Source organism: Haematobia irritans, chromosome 1 (assembly GCF_050003625.1).
Source record: "Haematobia irritans isolate KBUSLIRL chromosome 1, ASM5000362v1, whole genome shotgun sequence".
NCBI lineage: Eukaryota > Metazoa > Arthropoda > Insecta > Diptera > Muscidae > Haematobia > Haematobia irritans.
Genome location: NC_134397.1, coordinates 221,848,919 through 221,876,101, shown reverse-complemented (window position 1 = coordinate 221,876,101; position 27,183 = coordinate 221,848,919). Strand labels below are relative to the sequence as shown.

General features: G+C 31.0%; 1 protein-coding gene and 1 long non-coding RNA gene across 4 annotated transcripts in view; one reads left to right on the top strand and one right to left on the bottom strand.

Annotated features, from left to right (window-relative positions):
* Positions 1 to 27,183, top strand: part of Mekk1 (mitogen-activated protein kinase kinase kinase 4) — a 67,418-nt gene that overhangs the window by 10,756 nt on the left and 29,479 nt on the right. Inside the window, exons 1-2 of one of the 3 annotated variants that reach the window (XM_075292888.1) lie at positions 5,616 to 5,834; positions 16,453 to 16,727. The exons of 1 other annotated variant lie outside the window; for it this stretch is intronic. In XM_075292888.1, the coding sequence (XP_075149003.1) occupies positions 16,714 to 16,727 (14 nt within the window). In that variant the 5' untranslated portion in view covers positions 5,616 to 5,834; positions 16,453 to 16,713. Of the gene's footprint in view, positions 1 to 5,615; positions 5,835 to 16,452; positions 16,728 to 27,183 lie in introns of those variants that run through there. One more of the 3 variants, XM_075292890.1, reaches the window with a different exon arrangement.
* On the bottom strand, positions 1,387 to 1,883 carry LOC142219490 (uncharacterized). The gene is made up of 2 exons (XR_012717601.1): positions 1,693 to 1,883; positions 1,387 to 1,640 (listed from the first exon to the last, which is right to left on the bottom strand). It is a non-coding gene; the product is annotated as an uncharacterized LOC142219490 (long non-coding RNA).

Below are 27,183 nucleotides of genomic sequence, written 5' to 3'. Positions count from 1 at the left end.
CAAGTTTTCTGGAATCTTTTCTTTGTTCTTTCCTTCATCATTTTTTCACCGGTCAACATCTTCGAAGAATATAACATCCAATGATTTTAGTTTTCTACAAAACAATCGAGTTTTGTTTCCATTACCATTTCCATTACGTTTTCATTTCACTTTTTATTTTGACTTACCAATTATAGTTAGCGTTTTGGATTAATTTCAGTCTTATGTAAAAAATTTTAAAATTTTTTGTATTTCTTCCAACTGACCACGTACTTCGTGGCACAAAATGTATTGAAAACCACAAAATTCGATTTCCTCAAGAACGTTGGTGTCACAAAATTGTTGTAAACCTCATTAAAATTGAAAAGCGTGAAATCGCACGATCTAGGCGGCAAATTGAACGTGAAATAAAATCCCAGCAAAAAATAATGGAAGTTGTTCCAAAGGCACAACTTTAAAAGCACTTCCAAAAATGTCCTCTCAAAGATATTATTTTTTTAAAATACACAGGAAGTTCTTTTAATTAAATTTTTTATAACTCGCTTTTTTAATATCTTTAATGAGCAATTTTAACGTTTTTTGTTTCCAATGGGTTAAAAACAGATTAAAAATTAATAAAAAGGTACAAATTTTTCAAATTTTGCCGAAAAAAATGCAAAATCCAATCTAGAAAAATAGCGAATTATTGAAAATATATGAGGTCAAACTTTTCAGACAAGCGATAGAATGCATTAAAAATCATAAAAAAATTAAAGATTGTTTATTTGGCAAATTATTATAATTTTTTTTTTAATTCACATCCAAAATACTTAATTCGAATTACACCTTAAGAAGTGATGCAAATTCAGTGCAACGGCTGTTGAAATGATGGACATCCGTCCTATGACAAGTTCATGTTATATGACAAGTCCATGTTAAATTCTTCGCTTCTGGGTCAATGTTGCACCGGATCCAAAAAGAACATTTTCACTACTTTTTGGCGACGCTTTTTTTGCTGGGATGTTCACTGAGTCGCCTCTCCATTGATAAGCGTGCTGTAAGGCATGAGGCATCGTCTTCATGAAACTACATTTTTATGATTTTCTTTCAAATATATTTCTATAAAATTTTTCGAATGCCCATATGTATAATTTGAAAGAATTTTCTTAGAGCGACAATTCTAAAATATTATGTTCTTAATATTTTGAATTAAACGTAATATGAATTATTGTGAATTAAAAAAAAAAGTATCTTTGAAATCCAAAAACTCATCGAAATTACCAAATACTTTAGAGTTATTGTGAATTATCATTTAAAAGTATTATATGTATGTAGGTTTCGTGGTAGGCTTAAATACCTACAAACTTTCTATTGCCTTTTACATCTCAAACGGTGAGCATATTTGAATAAACCCACAAAACCCACAAATTGTAACTCTCGATTTTTATTTCCACTTCTCGGTTTTGCTACATGTCATAATTTCTCATTTATCGAGAAATTATGACAATTGATTAACATCCACAACTCTCCTATTGTTAAGGTAACCTCCTGTTGCTCCTCTAGCCCGCATCATACAGTCCACAATATTTACTCCCGGATTTGGTGTCCACTCATTTCTGTGCCCAGCATCAACGTCGCCAATTCCCCTTTACTCCATTTTTTAAACAGCCTGTAAGAAAAAACTATAAAAAAGTTGTGATTTTTTCCGACTTTCTTCTCTGAAAAGATATTGACCAAATATGAAATATTATTCAACAATTTACACGATGAAAAATGTTTTTATTTTAGAGAAGCTTCATCTTAGGCTCGAAATCAATACCAAAATCCTTAAGGGAGGTTAAAAACCTTCGGATTTAAGTAAACTTTTTTTGTTTTCAGTGTTTTCAATATGTTCTCCAAAAGCTGTCGGTCCGAGCTTATGCAAACGTTTTAGTTCAGTATTAATACTGAGAATACATTATTTGCCTATGACCCTCTCACACGAAATAGTGAATTTTAATATATACTCGTTTATATGTATAGATCAGAGCTTCCCAACCCAATTTGCTTCGCGCCCTCCAAAAATGTATCAATTTCGTTGCGCCCCCCAACCTAAAACAAATTTTGTTTACCCAAACAAACAGCAATAAATATTAACAAAAGCTGAAAATATGATTAACAATAACTAATTAATTAAAAATAAAAATGTTAATGAATATTAATATAAAAGAGTTTATCAATTAGTGGAAATTTTGGCAAGTGTTCCTTTCATTAGCTTGATTTTTAATATTTGGTACTATTACTGATAAAATACGCCTTAAATCAGTTTCAACATGAAGGCACGACAGATATTTTGACTTTATGTATAAAAGTGACGAAAATGGTTTCAAAATTTTTAAAATGTGTGAATACAAAAGTGGGTACTGGTTCTGATATTTTAGCAAGAAATTTAGCCGTTGCAAATAAAGTGAACGACCAATAATGGGAAACCTACAACAAATTATAGAATTGCATGTAACTTCAATTATTTTCTCACTGTGGTTATAAATGAACATTTCGAAATGTACGAATTGTATGCATTTTTGTAGTATATTATAGATGTGTTGTTGAACTTAACAATTAGTTTGTTTTAACAAATTTAATGATACCTCGTGGAGCCCCCTAGGGGGGCGCGCCTCCTCATTTGGGAAGCTCTGGTATAGATCATATCAATCAGTTGGTACACATTTAAACACACCAATAGATAGATGTACGTACATGCACGTAAGTTTGGTTCACTATATATTATACATAAATAAAATTGACTTTTGTATAATTTTCTTGTGAGAAAAAGAAAACAACGAAATTCATTCATTCATTCACCGCCAAATCATAACTTAGTACATGTTGTAATGAGATTAGTTGTACAACCAATCTTGCAATCAAATTTAAATATCATTCAAATTTTCTGAACTAAATTTAATTATAATTATTATAGCATCTTGAAATTGATTGAATGTGGGTGAAGGGTTCAAAGTTTTGGCAAAACATACGACTCTTATTAACATATTTTTCTGATTTGAATCGATCGATATTGGCTACTAAATTTGAGTCGAGATGAGTCGACATATACGGCGGCGGCGTCGACTGGCAAGAAATAGTCAGCGGCGACTGAAATCAGCGGCGCGACTCGGCGGCTTCATTCTGTGATCAGCAGTTATATTTATACAGCTAAGTTTTGGGCGCCCTCGAGCTGATGTAAAGAAACTTTACTTCACAGAAACCTTTACCTGTAGTTGACCACTTTCTTAAAAAGACAATTTTTGGACGGAAATAAGGAAATTAAAAAAAAAAATTCTAAATATGTCCCCGAGATTTCGAAAAGAAGTCCAGCATTAAATACTACTATTATTATATTTTTACTATGAAACTTCAAAAATGTGTGTGAAGATAAATTCGAATTTGAAATTTGCAGCAAAAACCTTAGCCGAGACACAAACCAGCACCAAAAATACTTTTCAAATTCGAATTTAGGATTTCAAATTCCAATATGGATTTTTAGTATTTAGCTTATTATTTAAAAACTAAGCCGCGTGCGGTATAGAGAGTAGGCTCATTGGAAAGGGCTTGAGCTCAGCTTTCATAATCACAAAAGTCTAAGTTTTTGCTGCAAATTTCAAATTCGAATTTATCTTCACACACATACTTTAAAATGTGTCTTATTAGGGACTAAATGTCAGAAAAGAACAGTGCTTGCTATAAACGATATGAACCGTGATTTTGAAACAAAAATTATTTGATTTATTGCAAGAATAAAAATGTAACAAAAACATTTTTTTATTGGTGAGAAAAGTTTGAAATTTTCGAAAAAATTATATAAAAAAACTCTAAGAAAATAACAACGTTTGCGATACACATTATAAAAACGGGGTTTTCTTTGCGTGATCATTGGCGACATTCGACATATCGACTTTTTTACCTTTTCAAAATTTGAAAAAGCTGGCTCTCGGCCATTCGAGTTTTACATAAGCTGAATATTCGAGTTTATACATTGAAGACTTTTCTTTTCTGAGGAATGAAATTTTAGATAAATTAAGTTTATTTTCGAAGTTTAAAAATTTCCTTTAACAGTTAATAACAAATAATAAAAATTGGAGACAAACGTCGCACCGCAATCAATTTTTTTTTCTTTGGGTGTACAATTTTAAAAAAGTCGACTTTCGACTTTTGGGATTATTAAAAAGTCGACTTTTGACTTTTTTCGTTATTTTTACTTTTCAAAATTTGAAAAAAATCGATTTTAGAGTTTTGCAAAAATTGATATTGGATTTGTTTCAAATTTTCCAAATTTTCAAATTTTCGTTTTTTTTTCTGAGAATGTCGACATTTGCGATTATTGAAAATCGACCTATGACGTCGTGACTTTTGTATTCTTCATGAATTATTAGTATAAAAAGATTTGCATCACATTCCCTTTCAATGAAAAATCAACGTTTAGATTTTTTATAAGTCGATACTATCAAATAACATAAAAGTTCGATTACTCGACGTTTGGTAACATAAAAGTTCAATTATTCCACGTCGATTTTTTTGAACTTTAAGTCGATTTTCCACTTTTGTATCCCACACACAACGAATATTTTATTAAAAATCAGATTATTCGACTTTTCCAATTTTGAGAATGTCGAGATTTGAAGTCGCGGCTTTCGACTTCAGTATGAATCGTTAGTCTAACAAGATCTAGAAGTTAGTCTAACAAGAAGAGAACTCAACTTTTCTACTCTTTCGTTAATAGTCGATACTATGAAAAGTCGATTTTCGCTAACATAAAAGTTCGATTAGTCGACTTTGGTTAACATAAAAGTTCGATTGCTCCACTTCGCATTTTTTGGCGATTTTCGACATTTGTACCCCATTCGCAAAGAAATGTTTCGTGGTTTAGTAGAAAATTCGTTGTTAATAACGAAAATGTTCGTTATTTACGAATCTAGCTCTTCAAGCTCTTTCTTTTGATGTATAGGTCTTGTTGGGACAATTGTCCATGTGACCACAATGGCAACTGGAATCCCATCCTCTCAAAAAATTGTACAGAAAAACTAAATTTTCTGCAAAATTTTGACACATTGTGTGAATGTAGCTGTGAGTGACGATGCCACAAGTGGGTGATTTTATTTTAGATCAAGTAAATTGGTCAGGAAGACCATTTAATATTTTTACTGGTGATCAAAAAATAAATCTATCATATATCTCTCTCTCTCCGTTAGCGCCTTTACTTAACTTATTAACAGAGCTCTGCTAAACAGTGGGTTTTGTCTGTGCTAGTTAAATTCGGAATTTATCTTCACGCACATACTATTTTCTTGGTTAAATTTTAATAGCAAATTTCGTTAATAAAACGTTTTTTCCATCAGTGTATTATGTTGATTTGAGCTTCATGGTGTTTGTAATGGGTTAAGCTGTTTGTTTACATGTATCGTAATGTATGGTATTTCTATCAGCTGTTTTTTCTCTTCTCATTTACACTTTTCTCATTGACAAAAGAGAAACGAAAGTGATTTAGGGAGATTTATGCTCTTGTAAATAATGACACTCTTATTTTTTCATTGCTGAGCCAACGAACGACAATCTACGAATTCTTTAAACAAATTCCAAGCAAAAATAATATCTGTGTTATTCTATGTTACTACTACCTCGAGGTTTTAGTTGTCGGCAAAAATTCAGTAGATGCAGTTCGTCGGCGGCAATTTTGTGAATAACAATTTTTTCATTGTGATGATATAAATTCTTTCGCGAGTTCATATGTATGTTTGTAAAAAAGTTTTGTCGGGCGGGCGATACAATGGCGTTCGTATACCGAGTTAATTAATAATACAGTGAACAGTACTCACTACTGCTATCATATACAAAGATTTTACGTAGTATGGACAACAGTTCAAATGTTTAAAATTTAAATAATATACATATGGATATTTAAAAATAAAATACTTATGACAAATATATGTGCATATATACGAAGAAATATGTGTGTGTTGTTTGTGTGTAATGAAAAAACGAATTCTTTACAATTTATTTTAATTATTGTTGTCTTATCTTTGACAAACTATCTAATGTATGATAAACTACAAAAAAAAAATTAATTTAATTTCTAATTTTTTTAAATTGAATTATGTGTAGCGTATAGCTGCTGTGTATGGTGTTTCTATTGCAATTAATTAATTGCCCATATCCAAGCACTTTTTGATTTGTTTGCAAGGGGGCTTTACCTAGAAGTTCAATTAATCTTTCGTAATAAAAAAAAAATATTGAAAACAATAACAACAACAACGACAATAAAAAAAAAAGAATTTCATTAATAAAAACTATATAACTGAAGTGTATCTTGTGTGTATGGGGGGCATGATTCGCGATATTTCACCCATGCCCTATATGTTTGTGTGTTTATTTTTTAATTTCAATTGTGAAATTTTCCCCATGAGGCAAACGGGAATAGGAAAATAGTCCGCCCCATCTCATTAGCAAAACAAAAAACACAGTAATTTAAAATATATTTTTTTATTTTCGTAATAGCACATAACAGAGCAAAAAAACATTATAAACATCTATTCGTTCTAACGTAAAACAAGTAAAAGCGCACTTTTAGAAAATGAAAACAAAAAAGAATAATAAAAAAATCAGCAATAGCAAATGGAAAACGTAAATCTATAATAATTGTTTGCACATGATAGCAGATGCGGTTTATCAGAGTATTCGTAATAGCCTGTGAGAATTTTATTTAAAAGGGGTAATAAAATATTGCACCCTCCACCATGGATTTGAAATATTGGGTTATACTGTATATACACAGAAAAACAAAGTTAGTTGTAAAACTGATGCTAAAATTAACTTGTATTTGTTGTAAAAAAATGTATTTTGTTTTAGTTAATTTTTAAAATTTTCTAAGAAGCCAACAAATTTTCCTTTATTCCAAGTATGTCCCAAACATTTTATGAATTAAATGCCAGTAAAATAAATTGTTCGTATAGTTCTCAAAAATGGTTATAATAGTGATTAAAATGGTGATAATCTGGCATGAAGGATGTATTTCGCAAATGCTAGTTAAAATTGCAAAAGAGTCAGTAATTTTTTTTTAATTTAATTAATCTCAAATTAGTTCAATTTTAGCACGAGATAGTTCATTTTACCCATAGCATAGTTTACTTTTTTCTGTGTAGAAAAAATAGGCACAATATTTTTTAATTAAAAAGTTCATTTAATTTGAGAAATATTCTATGAAATATATACTGATTCAATATTTTTTTAATCCAACCTATCTACCGGCTTATGTATCACCCATAAGCCGGTAGCCTTTGTAACCAGCGATTTCATATTAATATTTAAAACTATTATTAATTGAATTAATTAAATTTTTAATTGAAAAAAATTTTTATTCACCCCTCTGATTGATATTATCATTTTTGTGACTAAGCCATTTTATTTAAAAACTAATTTGAAAAATGAGAAATGATTGCAGTTAACAAATATTTTCCTCAGACGATAGTTAATTTAAAAATATATATTTAAAACATTAATTGAAATTTAATACAAAAAAATGTAAATATATTTTATTCCTAGAAATTACGATATTTAAAAGGTGTTATTTTCTCAGATTATGAAAATAAATGAAATGATAGTTCAAAGAATTAATTATGACGTTTAAAATTTGAAACTCGTTAGCTTGCACGTATGAATACAAGTCAATTTAAAAATGATATTAGAAAATCGCCAAAATATTAAAAAACAGATAAAAATTAATTGTTCTTAGGTACACCGTTATTAGGGCCATAAATAAAGGGTGATTCTTTTGAGGTTAGGATTTTCATGCATTAGTATTTGACAGATCACGTGGGATTTCAGACATGGTGTCAAAGAGGAAGATGCTCAGTATGCTTTGACATTTCATCATGAATAGACTTACGATCTGCCACAACGTCGAATTTTCAGTGAATGGGCCCTAGAAAAGTTGGCAGAAAATCCGCTTTTTTATCGACAAATTTTGTTCAGCGATGAGGCTCATTTCTGGTTGAATGGCTACGTAAATAAGCAAAATTGCCGCATTTGGAGTGAAGAGCAACCAGAAGCCGTTCAAGAACTGCCCATGCATCCCGAAAAATGCACTGTTTGGTGTGGTTTGTACGCTGGTGGAATCATTGGACCGTATTTTTTCAAAGATGCTGTTGGACGCAACGTTACGGTGAATGGCGATCGCTATCGTTCGATGCTAACAAACTTTTTGTTGCCAAAAATTGAAGAACTGAACTTGGTTGACATGTGGTTTCAACAAGATGGCGCTACATGCCACACAGCTCGCGATTCTATGGCCATTTTGAGGGAAAACTTCGGAGAACAATTCATCTCAAGAAATGGACCGGTAAGTTGGCCACCAAGATCATGCGATTTGACGCCTTTAGACTATTTTTTGTGGGGCTACGTCAAGTCTAAAGTCTACAGAAATAAGCCAGCAACTATTCCAGCTTTGGAAGACAACATTTCCGAAGAAATTCGGGCTATTCCGGCCGAAATGCTCGAAAAAGTTGCCCAAAATTGGACTTTCCGAATGGACCACCTAAGACGCAGCCGCGGTCAACATTTAAATGAAATTATCTTCAAAAAGTAAATGTCATGGACCAATCAAACGTTTCAAATAAAGAACCGATGAGATTTTGCAAATTTTATGCGTTTTTTTTAAAAAAAAGTTATCAAGCTCTTAACAAATCACCCTTTAATAGTTTTGGGCTGATTTTTATAGAAATAAAATTTTGACAAAATTTTCTATAGAAATAAAGTTTTTACAAAATTTTCTACAGAAATAAAATTTTTACAAAATTTTCTATAGAAATTCAATTTTGACAAAATTTTCTATAGAAATAAAATTTTGACAAAATCTTCTATAGTATTAAAAAACAGATGAAAATTAATTGTTATTAGGTACACCGTTATTAGGGCCATAAATAATAGTTTTGGGCTGATTTTTATAGAAATAAAATGTTGACAAAATTTTCTATAGAAATAAAGTTTTTACAAAATTTTCTATAGAAATAAAATTTTTACAAAATTTTCTATAGAAATTCAATTTTGACAAAATTTTCAATAGAAATAAAATTTTGACAAAATTTTCTATAGAAATAAAATTTTGACAAAATTTTCTATAAAAATAAAATTTTGACAAAATTTTTTATAGAAATAAAATTTTGACAAAATTTTCTATAGAAATAAAATTTTGACAAAATTGTCTATAGAAATAATATTTTGACAAAATTTTCTATAGAAATAACATTTTGACAAGATTTCCTTTAGAAATAAAATGTTGACAAGATTTCCTATAGAAATAAAATTTTCTATAGAAATAAAGTTTTTACAAAATTTTCTATAGAAATAAAATTTTTACAAAATTTTCTATAGAAATTCAATTTTGACAAAATTTTCTATAGAAATAAAATTTTGACAAAATTTTCTATAGAAATAAAATTTTGACAAAATTTTCTATAGACATAAAATTTTGACAAAATTTTCTATAGAAATAAAATTTTGGAAAAAATTTCTATAAAAATAAAATTTTGACAAAATTTCTGATAGAAATCAAATTTTGACAAAATTTTTTATAGATAAAATTTTGACAAAATTTTCTATAGAAAATTTTGACAAAATTGTCTATAGAAATAACATTTTGACAAAATTTTCTATAGAAATAACATTTTGACAAGATTTCCTTTAGAAAAAAAAATTTGACAACATTTTCTATAGAAATACAATTATGACAAAATTTTCTATAGAAATAAAATTTTGAAAAAATTTTCTATAGAAATACAATTTTGACAAAATTTTCTATAGAAATAAAATTTTTTCAAAATTTTCTATAGAAATAAAATTTTTACAAAATTTTCTATAGAAATAAAGTTTTTACAAAATTTTCTATAGAAATAAAATTTTTACAAAATTTTCTATAGAAATTCAATTTTGACAAATTTTTCTATAGTAATAAAATTTTGACAAAATTTTCTATAGAAATAAAATTTTGACAAAATTTTCTATAGAAATAAAATTTTGACAAAATTTTCTATAGAAATAAAATTTTGAAAAAATTTTCTATAAAAATAAAATTTTGACAAAATTCCTTATAGAAATCAAATTTTGACAAAATTTTTTATAGATCAAATGTTGACAAAATTTTCTATAGAAAATTTTGACAAAATTGTCTATAGAAATAACATTTTGACAAAATTTTCTATAGAAATAACATTTTGACAAGATTTCCTTTAGAAAAAAAAATTTGACAAAATTTTCTATAGAAATACAATTATGACAAAATTTTCTATAGAAATAAAGTTTTGAAAAAATTTTCTATAGAAATAAAATTTTGACAGCATTTTCTACAGAAATAAAATTTTGACAAGATTTTCTACAAAAATAAAATTTTGTCACGTGAGAAAACTAACGGAGACCGAAGAGGTTGATAAATAAACTTTAAGTCTTGTTTGTGTTTTTTGTCCATATTGTTAATGTCGTCTTGAAAATGCCTTACAGATTAAGGCGAAATATCGACAAATAAATAAATAATTAAAACAAATAAAAACACAAAGACCTTGAGCTTGATTAATCATTTCATTATATATTGATAAAGGTCGAACAAGAAAAAAATTAATAAATCAAAAATTGTTTATAGAAATAAAATTTTGACAAAATTTTCTGTAGAAATAAAATTTTGACAAAATTGTCTATAGAAATAACATTTTGACAAAAATTTCTATAGAAATAATATTTTGACAAGATTTCCTATAGAAATAAAATTTTGACAAGAGTTCTTATAGAAATAAAATTTTGACAAGATTTCCTACAGAAATAAAATTTTGACAAAATTTTCTATAGAAATAAAATTTTGACAAAATTTTCTATAGAAATAAAATTTTGACAAAATTTTCCATAGAAATAAATTTTGACAAAATTTTCTATAGAAATAAAATTTTGACAAAATTTTCTATAGAAATAAAATTTTGATAAAATTTTCTATAGAAATAAAATTTTGACAAGATTTTCTATAGAAATAACATTTTGACAAAATTTTCTATAGAAATAAAGTTTTGGCAAAATTTTCTATAGAAATGAAATGTTGATAAAATTTTCTATAGAAATTGATTGGCTTATTTTTGGCTTGAGTGGCAACCGTGATCTTTACACGAAAGAAATTTTTGTTTGACTAAGATAAACGTTTCTTTAATAATTCTGAGAAAGTTTTCAAAATTAATGAAATTTGTAAAAAAAAATGACAATAAAGCAAAAAAGCGTTTAAAATAGGAGATGTCTTTCGAAATTTTAAGTAAATCACAGTGAATTTTAACCTTCGGTTGTTTATCACAATGGACTGAATAGTCTAAGTGAGCCTGAATCTTAATCGGGCTGCCACTTTAACCTTTAACCTAACCTTCGGTTGTAATATACATATGTGTAAGTTGAGCGAAACACATAAATATAAATATGGCATACATATTTAGAATGTTAATTCTACTCCCTGTGCAAAATTTCACGTTAATCGGAGTACAACTTTGGACTCATATGAGTGTAAATCGAGCTAAATATATATGGGAGCGTTAGCTAAATCTGAAATTTAGCACACTTTACGATACTATCAATTTTACTCCTTGGGCAAAATTTGAGGCAAATTAGGGCTTCTGGGCCATATAAGTGCATATCTGGCGAATCATATATATGGGGCTTATTAAAATATGTTCAGATTTGCATTAACCCATCTCATTTAATATTGATACCAAATATTCTTCAATAGTTCTCTATAAATCTGCAAAATATAATTTAACATATGTCATAAAATCAACAAGTTATAATAGCAAATCTGATGCAGTTTGCTATTACAGCAGTATTTTTTTGCCATTTCAGTGGAGAATAATGTTTGCTGATTCAACTAATGGATTTTAGCTTCCCTTTCAGCAGACAAAAACTGGTATTTCAGTAAACTTTTATTTGTTGATTTACAAAATTCTTAGAGTGCATGTTTTTGGTGTAATTATAATTTCTCTGCCTGTATAGATGCTGTAGATAATTATATATATTGTCCCATCAGATTATGCATATTTCGCACAAAACTATAAGTGAATGGAAAATGCATATTGTGTTTGCGTGACATCTCTGTATCGCTACGAAGTGGAAGTGGATACATCATTCAAAAAAGTTCGATGTTACTTTCGTGTAACATTTCATTTGCAGTTTTGAATTCGTCACGTTGTGAATTAGTTGTACATACATACATATATACAAATTCTTATACAAATATAAACATTCTCAGAGCTCATATTTGTTTGTAGCATGAATGGAATGCATGTGAGCGATGTGATTTACCGGTAGAATAAAATCGACAATACATTCATATTTACATAAGCCATGCGAACGGTCGTTAACATTTTTTCTATGTTTTCCTCCCATACTTTTCGCATTGTTGTTTTTTTACAATAAAGTTTATATGAAATCGAACAACAATTACAAGTCATTGTTATGACAACATTTAAGTGTGTGTGTGTGTAGTGGGGGTCTTTGATTCTTAAGAGACCGGGAGAAATAGTCCGTACTAGTTTGTAATAGTTTTTGTTGTTATTGTTTATTTTCAATTATGCACTTGCTGCAACCGCAAAATTGAAGCAACAACAACAAGGGTACACCCAACATGTGATTACAAAGTGAATATCATTATAATCGTCGTGCGTTTATGACGAAGTGTCAGTCAAGTATTTGCCCTGCTGTTCTTTTTCCATTCTCATTGAGAGTGAATGAACCACATTCATAACAAAAACAAAATGCACTACACCCTATAAAGAGGTTAAATACGAAACAAAACTGTGTGTATGAATACCATATTTCACGAATGCATCACATGGCGGGAGAAGATAGCTGGGTTAACACGTTGAAGATAGTCATATGTATTATCATATATACAGTAATCACGGTTCCCACACGAGTAAAAAACAAGTATATACAGCAGTAAGTTCGGCCGGGCCGAATCTTAAATACCCACCACCATGAACCAAATATTAGGGTTTCCTTTGAAATTTCAGGAGGGCTTGAGGACTTGAGGACACTTCCCGAAGATAAATTTAAAGATTTCAGCTATGAGGACTATATAAGATTCTGGATTTATAAGAACCATTTTTGTTTGAGTTTTAGAGGAATCATTAAAATCTCTTGTAAGTGTGCAAGAAAATTATAAAATAACGTCTTGATTTGAAATCTTAAATCTGTAGATTTTCACCCGAGAAGTAAAATCTGGAAATTTTACATTGAGTTTCAAGCAATTTTCATGATCAGTGCGCCTCCCTCAAGAAGTGAAGTTGGTCTATATGGAGGCATTACCAAAAGGACCGATAAAAACTTAATGCGATACTCGTTTTTGTGAGCCTAAAATACCAGAATATTTGCAATTTCAGGCAAATCAGATAAAAACTACGGTTTCTAGAAACCTAAGGAGTTAAATCGGGAGATCGTTCTTGTGGGGGCTATACTGTGGAGCGATACTTACCGCTTTCGGCACACGTCTTTATGGCCCGAAAATACCTCTAGATTTCCAATTTCAGGCAAATTGGATAAAAATTTCGGATTCTAGAAGCCCAAGAAGTAAAATCGGGTAGTCGGTCTATTTGGGGGCTATACCAAAATATGGACCGATACTCACAATTTTTGGCACACGTATTTGTGATCCTACAATACTTCTAGATTTCCAATTACAGGTAAATCGAATAAAAACTGCGGTTTCTGCCTGCAGACAAAAGACGAGTTTGTGCAAAATTTCAGCACGATTGCTTCATTATTGAAGACTGTAGCGTGATTACAACAGACAGACAGACAGACGGACATCATTATATCGTCTTAGAATTTCTCCCTGATCAAGAATATGTATACTTTATATAGTCGGAAATCGATATTTCGATGTGTTACAAATGGAATGACAAACTTATTATACCCCCGTCACCATTCTATGGTGGTGGGTATAATAAACTACCAACATTTTTAAAATTCTTATAAAATTTTAAAAATTCTCAATTTGTTCTTTTTGACAAAATGGACTTCTTTCAAAGAAGTCGTATAACATTCCAATTTTAGAATTGTGTGCTATTAATTTAAAAATTAAAGTTGTGTCAACGGAAGACAATCACTCCTGTGTCAACGGAAGACAATCACTCCTAATAAAATATCCTTCAATCTTTGTTGTTCTTGTTCAAAAATTATGCCAACAATACACATATAAACAATTAAGGAAAGTCTAAAGTCGGGCGGGGCCGACTATATTATACCCTGCACCACCTTGTGATCTAAATTTTCGATACCATATCACATCCGTCAAATGTGTTGGGTGCTGTATATAAAAGTCCCAAATACATACATTTAATTATCACTCGGTCTGGACAGAATTTGATAGACAAAATCTATAGACTCAAAATTTAAGTCGGCTAATGCACTAGGGTGGAACAAAATGTTAGTAAAAAAAATATGGGAAACATTTAAATCTGAAGCAGTTTTAAGGAAACTTCGCAAAAGTTTATTTATGATTTATCGCTCGACATATATGTATTAGAAGTTTAGGAAAATTAGCGTCATTTTTAAAACTTTTCGACTAAGCAGGGGCGATTTTATGTTACAAGGAAAATATTGGTATTTTTACCATTTTTGTCGAATTTAGAAAACATATATATGGGAGTTATATCTAAATCTGAACCGATTTCAACCAAATTTGGCACGCTTAGCTACTATGGCAATTCTACTCCCTGTGCAAAATTTCAACTATATCGGAGTAAAAAACTGGCCTCTGTGGTCATATGAGTGTAAATCGGGCGAACGATATATATGGGAACTATATCTAAATCTGAACCGATTTCAATAAAATTTGGCACACTTGAGTACGTACACTACTAATTGTACCAAATTGGAGTAAAACTCTGGCTTCTGGGACCATATTAGTCCATATCCGGTGAAAGATATATATGGGAGCTATATCTAAATCTGAACCGATTTCAATAAAATTTGAGCTATATCTAAATCTGAACCGATTTCTTCCAAAATCAATAGGGTTCTATTCTGAGCCAAAACACATACTTGTGCCAAATTTGAAGTCGATTGGACTAAAACTGCGACCTAGACTTTGATTACAAAAATGTGTTCACGGACAGACGGACATCGCTATATCGAATCTGGAGCCTACCCTGAGCATTTTTGCCTAAGACACCATATGTCTATCACGTCTCCTTCTGGATGTTGCAAACATATGCACTAACTTATAATACCCTGGTCCACAGTGTGGCGCAGGGTATATGATCTCAAACATGATTTTTTTGACAAAAAAATCGGAAAACCGCTTTTGTTCTTTTGTTATTGAGATCATCTCATTTGAGATGCTGACAATAACGTTTTATTTTAAAGACAAACTGCACTCAAAAAAAGTGAGCCCTGTATTTCATTAAAGCCAATTTAACTTTGCTTTAGTACATGGAATTATTATGTTTAGAGAACATTTCCTTTACTCTAATAATTTTCTGCATACGTTAGTTAAATGAACTAAAAAGAATTCGTACTTCTCACAAAATAGTTCATTATTTTTTTAAATTTTTAAATTTTATTACAAATGCGGCCATCTTCAACTTCGTATGGCACTAAAGACTTTCTTGCAATTTTGACCTCCAATGTTTTCCTTCAAACTACAACATTTTCTTTAACAAGTGAAAAAAAAATTAATTATGTCCATGAATTTGTCGAAAAATACTCACTAATTTTTTGTGAGATCGGCGTGATGTCAGTGTTTGTAATACTGTTAAGTTAAAATTTTCTAATAATAATCAAAATTTTATAAAATTAACCAACATTTCTCTTCCTGGTGGGTTCGCTGTTTTTTTCAGTGTGTTATTTTAATTTATTTTAAAGCGTAACTAAAATTTTTTACTAATTGCATTATACAAATAAGTTAATACTTTTTTGTCAAATTGAACAGAATTTATTACAAATAATAAAAGTTTTGGTTGTTTAAGAAAATTTCATTTTTTGAAGGAGAAAATTTGTCAAAATGTCTTAAGCGCTACATGAAGTTCAAGACAGACACAATTTAAGAAAAAAAACTCATTTGATAAACTTATGAGCTCAATAAAATTCACCATTTTTTAGGAAAATATGAACGATTTTCATTTGAATAAATCATTTCTCAATACTAGTCCACATCATTAAAATAAGCAAAAAATATTTAAAATAAGAAAAATTTTACTAAAATCTAAAATCAAAAAATTTTCAAGAACTAGAATAAAGTTAAATCGAATATAAAAAATATCGTTGGCTTTTCGTTGGAGGCATTTTCTTCGAAATCATAATATTTTAGTAGATAACAAAGTTCTGGTAATTGTCCATTTAATTTGGGAGAAAACTTTTCATGATGACAATCATTTTATTTCATATGCTATTGCTGTGTTTTTTTCTTTATTTTTCGTTAATATTTAAACACAAAGAATTTATATATTTTAGTCAAAACGACACAAATATCACAGAATATCAATAACAATGAGGAAATGTTTTAAATGCGACAAAAAAGTTTACTGATATATAAGTAAAAAAAAATATATATATATATGAAAGACATACTGAGTAAATGTGGTGAAAATATTTTTAAAAGATTTAATCCAGTCTCTAAGGTCGCACTACAAATTAGTTAGAGACAAAACGAATTCCAATTGTACAAAATTGTCATCGAAGCAGAAACGGAAGTGCAAAGTTTTATACAGAATAATGAGACGTAAAAAGTAAGTTTGAAATATTTTATATAATATGATATATTTTTAAACTAAATTTTGTTGGAAATGTTAGTGGTTTTCTAAAGAAACAGTCTAAGTTGAAATTTATCGATATTGATGGGAAATTGTTATATTTGTTACAAGCTTCCTATTTCTTTTTATTTTGTTCAAAAATAACTCCTACATTGATGTACGCCCGAAGAAATTTGTTAGTAGATATAGTAGAAAAGTCTGCTAAAATACAAAGAAGAAGCTTCAAAGGAAAGTAGTTATTGTTTACTGAAACTGTAAATGCTATTTTTTAAAATCGATGCTGAAGAAGGGAAAACAGTCATTGTTTGCTGAAATAGCAAACATTGTTTGCTATGTCAGTATAATCGAGTTTATTATACTAAAACCTATTTAGTTTGAGTAAAACAAAAAAAAATAAATAGGGACTATCAAATTAAGTAAGGGACTCAGGCAAGCTCAAAACTGGAGAATTACTTAAGGAGATTAAGACAATAGTCAGAAGGACCGTGGGAATAATGACCGGACACCCAGATTAATTGAGAGCACATCAGCAGAAGAGGATGGTGCATATAGGGCGTATTTTGAGGATGATGAGCAGAGAATGAAGCCGACCCATTTTTTTTGGCTCCGGCGGCGGCGGCTTGACAGCTAAGTCGATATAAATTTGTCCATTCGGCGGCGGACAATTATCCATTATAAAATCAATTTGAAGTTAATCGAATGGTAGTGAGATTAGTTGTACAACCAATCTTACAAACAAATTTACTTTTCATTAAAATTTTCTGAGCAAAATTTTTGCAAAATTATTAAAAAGGGTGGTTAAATTGTAATGGCCGATGTTGAATGTGAACCACACCTAAACGCCAAGTTTTTTTCCGAATTTTATTTGACATTTCTCTATTTCAGACTTACTCAATTTGAATCATGGAGAGATACACAATCCAACAACGTGTTAAATGGTTCCAAGAAATGGCAACAGTGGATGATCAATTTTCGAAGAAAATCATCTTCAGTGATGAGACACATTTTCACCTCAGTGGATTCGTCAATAAACAGAATTGCCGCATTTGGGCGAATGAGAATCCAAGAGTGATTGTCGAAAAACCAATGCACCCACAAACAGTGACTGTTTGGTGCGGTTTATGGGCTGGCGGAATCATCGGGCCGTATTTTTTCCAAAATGAGGCCGGTCAGGCAGTTACTGTGAATGGTGTTCGCTATCGTGAGATGATAACGAACTTTTTATGGCCCGAATTGGAAGATATGGATGTGGACGATATGTGGCATCAGCAGGACGGTGCCAGTTGCCACACAGCTAACGAAACAATGGCTCTTTTGTGCAACAAATTCAATGGCCGTGTTATCTCACGTAATGGCGATGTCAATTGGCCGCCAAGATCATGTGATTTGACACCGTTGGACTTTTGTCTTTGGGGTTATTTGAAAGAAAAGGTGTACGTCGATAAGCCACCAACAATTCAAGAGCTAAAGGATGAGATAATTCGGCACATTAACGACATAGAACCTCCATTATACCTCAGCGTCATCGAAAATTTGGACCATCGGATGAAGGTGTGCCACCGAGGTCGCGGCGCCCATTTGGCCGATATTTTGTTCCATACATAATTGAGTAATACCAATATATCATAATAAAATAAAATTACAATAATTTCCTAAATAGTTTGTGTTTTATTCAAAATCAACATCGGCCCTTGAAATTTTAACCATCCTTTAGCAGCTTGAAAATGATTGGTTGTGTTGAAAATTTTGGTAAAAATAAGACAATTATAATAATTTTTTTTTCTGATTTAAATCGATATTTTTGATTCATTGGCGGTTAAATTTGAGCCGAGATGAGTCGACATATTCGGCGGCGGCGGCGACTGGCAAAAAATGGTCGGCGGCTTCATTCCCTGATGATGAGACCTTGGAACACTACCTTTGTCACTGTCCTACCTTGGCTAGGCAAAGAGTTTACCATATCGGTGAAGAGGTGATTCGGCCCAGAACTCGTTAGGGACACAGAGTTTTTGGAATAAAAGAAGTGTATGATAGAATGAAGTTACAGCGCATAACGGGCCGAAAGCTGGCTTAGTTGTATGTCAGTCGAGATTATATATCGCAAAAACAAATATTGTCTTCGTTTAGAACTAATTTTTCCATATATAGAAGGCGCTGAAACAAATATTCATATGCGGATTTATTTTTCCCTTAAATAAATTATTGGTAGTGTCTATTAAATTTTCTTGAATCTGTTGAAAAATGTATGCTTGTTTTTGTTAAACATTCTTAAAATCATCATCAGTTTCATTCCTGTTTTGTTTCATTTTCTTTTGAGTGTATTGAAAAATGTTAATTTGCGACATAGGTGGTTTCTGTAAAATAAACATCAAATTTTTGGTTTGGAATGGAATATAAAAAAAACGTTTCCCGTCTATCGTTTAACCTTTAAACCCCCCAATTTTATATATCTCATTGTCTGACGATAATAATTTAGAAGATCGCTATATGCCAGCAATGCCAAACGATAATATTTATTACATTATCTATCACATGTTTTATTATTACTATCGTTACACATATGCTTCCTACAGATATCAATATCCGTTGGTTAGACATACATACATGTGCCCATTTGTATAAAACGTTATCATTAATTTGATTAATAGCCAGCTAGACGTTGAATACATTTTGCCAAATAAAAATTAGACTTATTGACATTTCTACTTAGTGGTATTGATTGCTTCCATATTACAAAAAAAACTTTAAATATAATTTTGTTATCCCATCTCAGAAATTGCACACGTAATAGAAAAATGTAATAATATTAAACAAATACAGACTATACAAATAAATAGAATATATATGTGAATATAATCATTCAAGTACTGTGATTTATTATAATAATAATAATAAAAAAACAAAACATTTGAAAATGTTCAATATTTTATGAAGGAAAGTCAACATTAGATATTCGAACAGATTATTGATGTACATGCGAGGGATATTTCATGAACCATCATACATGATATTTGTGATAGAAACTTATGGTTAAATATTCTCGGAAAAGTTGTACTCGTATATCATGAATGAAAATCTATATGTCACACACGGACGAACCACAGACATTTTACTTGTGGTTAGGTGGCAGCCCGATGTATCAGGCTCACTTAGACTATTCAGTCCATAGTGATACCACATTGGTGAACTTCTCTCTTATCACTGAGTGCTGCCCGATTCCATGTTACACGCAGAGAAGAAACATGATTGTCACAATCATATTCGAAGAGCAAAATAATATAATAGGAGCTATTTTTGCGGCGACCATGTAACATTTTCACCTGCAACCATGTTGGCTCAGTGAACATGGTTCTACGAAAATAAAAATTGTCCTCATCTAAAATGTTATTATATTGATAAAAAGAATTTTGTTTGAATCAAAATACAATGGTCGTAATCTAAAATGTTATGGTATTCAAAAATGTCAAAAATGTTTTTCTTCCAGTTAAAAGAACATGGTCACAACTAAAATGTTTGATCTTTATGAAAAAATTTTTTCATCGTCGAAAAAAGGACGCCACTTGAGAAAAAAACAAGTATATACGGCCGTAAGTTCGGCCAGGCCGAATCTTATGTACCCTCCACCATGGATTGCGTAGGAACTTCTACTAAAGGCTGTCATCAATCGAATTACTTGGGTTGCGATAACACTTGCCGATGGCAAGTTATCGTAAAACTTTTTAACACTGTCTTCTAAATTGTAAGTTAGCCCATACGGGGTATATATTAAACAAAAAAGGCCGATTAAATACGTATATAATATAGTTTGACAAAAAAAAATTTTTTGACAAAATTTTCTATAGAAATAAAAACTTGACAAAATTTTCTATAGAAATAAACGTTTGACAAAACTTTCTATAGAAATGAAATTTTGACACAACTTTCTATAGTAATAAAATTTGACAAAATTTTCTATGGAAATAAAGTTTTGGTAGATTATTTTTGGCGATATGGACCAATTTTTGTGTAATAAGTCATCGGCTATATATAACTAAAGACCGATATTGACCAATTTTTACATGGCTGTTAGAGGCCATATATTGACAAAATGTACCAAATTTCAACCGCATCGGATGACTTTTGCAATATATAATTATGGACCGATATGGACCAATTTTTGCATGGTTGTTAGAAACCATGTACCAAACACCATGTACCAAACACCATGTACCAAATTTCAACTGGATCGGATGAATTTCGCTCCTCCAAGAGGCTCCTGAGGTCAAATCTGGGGATCGGTTTATATGGGAGCTATATATAATTATGAACCGATATGGACCAATTTTTCCATGGTTGTTAGAGACTATATACTAACACCACGTACTAAATTTCAATTGGATCGGATGAATTTTGCTCCTCCAAGAGGCTCCGGAGTTTAAATCTGGGGATCGGTTTATATGGGAGCTATATATAATTATGAACCGATATGGACTAATTTTTGCATGGTTGTTAGAGGCCGTATACTAACATCAGGTACCAAATTTCAACAGGATCGGAGAATTTTGCCCCTCCAAGAGGCTCCGGAAGTCAAATCTGGGGATCGGTTTATATGGGGGCTATATATAATTATGGACCGATATGGACCAATTTTTGCATGGTTGTTAGAGACCGTATACTAACATCAGGTACCACATTTCAACCGGATCGGATGAATTTTTCCCCTCCAAGAGGCTCCGGAGGTCAAATCTGGGCATCGATTTATATGGGGGCTATATATAATTATGAACCGACATGGACCAATTTTTGCATGGGTGTTAGAGACCGTATACTAAGACCACGTACTAAATTTCAACCGGATCGGATGAATTTTGCTCCTCCAAGAGGCTCCGGAGGTCAAATCTGGGGATCGGTTTATATGGGAGCTATATATAATTATGGACCGATATGGACCAATTTTTGCATGGTTGTTAGAGACCGTATACTAACATCAGGTACCAAATTTCAACCGGATCGGATGAATTTTGCTGCTCCGGGAGGCTCCCCAAGCCAAATTTGGGGATCGGTTTATATGGGGGCTATACGTAAACGTGGTCCGATATGGCCGATTTTCAATACCATCCGACCTACATCAATAACAACTACTTGTGCCAAGTTTCAAGTCGATAGCTTGTTTCGTTCGGAAGTTAGCGTGATTTCCACAGACGGACGGACAGACGGACAGACGGACGGACATGCTTAGATCGACTCAGAATTTCACCACGACCCAGAATATATATACTTTATGGGGTCTTAGAGCAATATTTCGATGTGTTACAAACGGAATGACAAAGTTAATATACCCCCATCCTATGGTGGAGGGTATAAAAACACAAAATTAACTTTATTTATTTGTTTTTATACCCTCCACCATAGGATGGGGGTATATTAACTTTGTCATTCCGTTTGTAACACATCAAAATATTGCTCTAAGACCCCATAAAGTATATATATATTCTGGGTCGTGCTGAAATTCTGAGTCGATCTGAGCATGTCCGTCCGTCCGTCCGTCCGTCTGTTGTAGACTGTCCATTACATCTCTTTTAAAGAGAACATGTTCTCTTTTTGTGTTCGTATCTTTTTGTTCACTCTCTTTTTTTGATGCCGTATTTTTATGTCCAACAGTGCTCTTTATGTACTCTATTTAAAAAAATAAAAATCTTAGATTGATGGAATTTTATTTATTTAGTAGGAATTCGTCACAATTGTTCGCCACTAATTGTTTACTGCGTTAAATCTGTTGACAAATTAAAGGCCGGAACACAATTGCGACGTTTCGACGTACGGCGTTAAAATTAGAAATAGATGTAATTGAACGTACGACGTAAATACGCCAATACGTTGTCGTCGTCAATTGTGGGCGAGATCATAGAAACATGTGTGTTATATTTTTGACAGCGTATTTTGGAATTTATTTTCTTTATTTTTTAAGAAAATGTGATTCTTTTGTTTTTTATTGTTTTATTATATATTTATTTCGTTGTTTCTATCATTAGAAACTATTATTATTTTAATTTTGACATCAATAAAATTATTCATTATTTAATAAAGAATTTTTTATTGTAAACTCTTTTTTAGTTAAAATGTTCTCTTTTTTAAAAGCGAAAGTTCTCTTTTGAAAATTATCCATATGGAAACCCTAGTCTGTTGAAGTCACGCTAACTTCCGAACGAAACAAGCTATCGACTTGAAACTTGGCACAAGTAGTTGTTATTGATGTAGGTCGGATGGTATTGCAAATGAGCTATATCGGTCCACTTTTACATATAGTCCCCATATAAACGGACCCCCAAATTTGGCTTGGGGATCCTCTAAGAGAAGCAAATTTCATCCGATCCGGCTGAAATTCGGTACATGGAGTTAGTATATGGTATCTAACAACCATGCAAAAATTGGTCCACATCGGTCCATAATTATATATAGCCCCCATATAAACCGATCCCTCGATTTGGCTTGCGGAGCCTCTAAGAGAAGCAAATTTCATCCGATCCGGCTGAAATTTGGTACATGGTGTTAGTATATGGTCTCTAATAAGCATGCAAAAATTGGTCCACATCGGTCCATAATTATATATAGCCCCCATATAAACCTATCCCCAGTTTTGGCTTGCGGAGCTCCTAAGAGAAGCAAATTTCATTCGATCCGGCTGAAATTTGGTACATGATGTTAGTATATGGTATCTAACAACCATGCAAAAATTGGTCTACATCGGTCCATAATTATATATAGCCCCCATATAAACTGATCCCGAACAACAACATCAAGAGACTGGTGATCGTCCTCCAAATGCTGGAGTTATGAAAATTTGAGTTCGGCCACCTTGTATTTATACGCCAAAATTTACTTTTAAATATTCAATTAGTAAAATTGGGTGGTAGACACGTTGCCAAAGTTGGTAGAATTGTACCAGAAATTGTAGATTTTGTATTGTTTTGTAGATGAGTAGAATTTTTGATTGAGAAATAAAATTTTGACAAAATTTTCTATAAAACTAAAATTTTGACAAACTTTTCTATAAAACTAAAATTTTGACAAAAATTTCTATAGAAATAAAATGTTGACAAAATTTTCTATAGAAATAAAATTTTAACAAAATTTTCTATAGAAATAAAATTTTGACTAAATTTTCTATAGAAATAAAATGTTGACAAAGTTTTCTATAGAAATACAATTTTGACAAAATTTTCTATAGAAATAAAATTTTGACAAAATTGTGTATAGAAATAAAATGTTGTTACAATAGATTAAACCGATTTCTCGAAAAAATCCCCAAAATTTAGGGAAATTCCCCACCAAATCCCAACTCAGAAATTTCGTCCCCATTCACTAAAAATATCACCAATTTGGGGGAAAATCCCCAATACTGGCAACACTGCTCATGACTGCCACCAAAGATAATTGAGAAGAAGATGCAGTCTTGTCATAGCAAAACTGAAGCACCAGAGGACTCTGCCAACAAAATATCATAAAGTTTGCGTCGACGTGTCTCTCAAATGAACTGCCGTTTGCGTCGGAAAAAATCATAACATTTGTGTTTTTCATAAATTTCTGAATAAAAACCCACAAAAGCAGTACCAAAACGATTGTAGAAAATTAAAATAAAACGTATGTGTATTTTAAAGCAAATATTCATTATGGTTTTATGTGAATATTGCCGTTCAAATTTATTCTTGGGCAGAGCTGCTTTGGAAAAAATTGACAAATAAAACAATTTTTTTTTTCATAGCCCTCTACACCTTGACATTTGTCTTCTCTTGATAAGAGCACAATGCTTAATCTTGTTATACTCAATTATCTTTGCTGCCACCTACTGGCGCAGTTTCACTTCACAGTTTCGTTCTCTTGTATTTCCTACTCTCTGGCCCCTATTTTAGGCTCACTTATACTATTTTAGAGCGTAGGAAATAAAAGAGAACGAAACTACGAAGTGACAAATAAAATTTGAACAAATTGCGAATTTTTGAAAACATTTGAGGTCAAACGTTTCAGACAAGCGTTAGAATGCATTAAAAATAATAAGAAATTATAAAAAGTATTTATTTGACAAAATATCACAATATTTTTAATTCACATCCAAAACACTGCATTCGGATCACACCTTAAGAAGTCAGTGCAGCGGCTGTTGAAATGTTGGACTTCCGTCCTATGACAAGCCCATGTTAAATTCATCGCTTGATTTATTACGCCCTAAATTAGCAAAACCAACAAGTACTTACACTTATGAATAAGAATTTTATACTTGATTACTGGATCGGACTCAATTAAGACTATTTCGAGTGTATTGTATACTGATAATAAATATTAGTATGATAATAAATATTAGGATACTTTCTGATTATATCCACAACCTTCTTTATTATCTGGAATCAGTGACAAGCGATTCTAATTGATAACTTAGGCCATGAGTGTCATCCAATATGTTATCTTATAATATTATCGATACAATAAATAACTGTATTATATTAACAATGTTGCAGTATTAGATAATTAATTAAAATGCAAATGAATCTAAAGATATATATAAAGTTACTATTTTTTTTCCTTTGGTAATCGCCATATATTAAAGAAACAAAACAAATAAAGTTTTTATTAAAACACATTATTATATATTCCCCTACAAATCAATAACTCACTATACGTAGTTTATATCTACAATTTTTTGATTATAATTGTCAATTTTGTTTATTATGCACTTTTGCATTTCATCGAGAATATATTACAAAGTATACGTTTGACTCTAGTATTGGACTATGGATTTTAACCAAATATTGACAAAATGATTTAGTTAGGTTCTCGTTGTGTAAAAGTATTAATATTAATTGCCATTTAATAATTTCGTGATTGACATGAAATGTATTTAGCAAACACTTGTCTGCGCATATGGTAGTGGGTGGTTGGTTGTCTACAGATAAGTACGAATGTCATTTGAAAGAACTTGGCCTTATTGCATCAGATTTTTGTTTTTGGGTTGAACTTGTAATTTTAATACATGCTAGAGAGGTGCGTGTGCATTGGAATTTTATTTAAACAGCTGATATTGTGATATAACATATTTTATTTAAATGCTCTATAATGGTATTATAGTATTTTTTTTAGTGTTACTCTGACAGAACGAATAGGATAACCTCAAACATGTTTTAAGAAACTGTTGCCAGTGGTTGGTGGTTTTCCACATTTACTTGGAGGGATTTCTTGGGGATAAATATATTTTAAATCTTATAACGTGGAACAATAATCAACCAACAAAAACCTGGCATGAGTTTCGAGAATAAAAGATGCGGAAGGTCAACTCGAGTTCCTAAATGTAAGTATGTATGCATTAGCATTACGTTCGCTACCATTAACGTAGTTTCTGGAGGCGGCTAAGCCCTCTCCCCAGAAGCCTTTCTACATGGATGAAAAAGACTGTTTTTCATATGTTTGGCTATAAACATTATATGTTTGGAACACAAATTTTTAAACACAATATTTTTGAGTGCAAGCATATAATGTTCATAAACTAGCATAACATGTTTGGGACATATATGTTAATATGTTAGAACATATTATGTTTGGGACATAAAATGTTTGTAAATATAATATGCTTGGATGCAAACATATATTAATTTAGAAATAGCCTATAAACATATATGTATTTAGTAGCTTGGAGCGCTATTTAACAGGGAGCGATATTGAATTAAGTTGGTGGTTGTTGCTTGTTATTACAAAATTAACATTTTATTTTTCCTTGGGCAATTGATCAGCTACTTCTTTGATCCTTACAAACTGTGTGGTCCGCTGTTCGAATCCCCGTCCGGCAAAAGGTAAAATTATAATAAAAAAATCATACAATTGAATAATTTCTTCTACAATGTTTGTATTACAGAAAAAGGTGCTAAGAACTAAAAAATCTCGTGGAAGTGAGAAAGATGTGGGGGAATATACAATTGGGCAGAAACAAAATTTTGAGCATTCAGGTCGAAAACCTATGTTGTTAGCACCTATATTACCTGTTTATTTTCATAATTCATTATGATTGTAAATATATAAATAAATAAATAAAATTTTGAGCACAATATTGTTTAGGAGAATTTTTTTTAAGCATATAATATTTTTGGGTGCAAAATGCTTCCAAACATATTATATGTTCACATAATAACATATTGTTTTTTGGAAGACAACATTATTGAATTTGGATGCAAAAATACAAAATGTTTGGAACTTAGACTACCCAAACATATATTGTTTAGACCAATATGCTTTCAAACATATTATATATTGGAAGAGATCAAACATATAAATGTTTGGGCAATACCCAAAAATGTATATGCTTGAAGCAAAATATGTTTGGGAGTATATGTTACAGAAGCGATTTTTTGTGAGCGTGTACGCTTACTTTCGCTAGCCCTTTTAAATGCCAACTGCCAACAATTTGTAG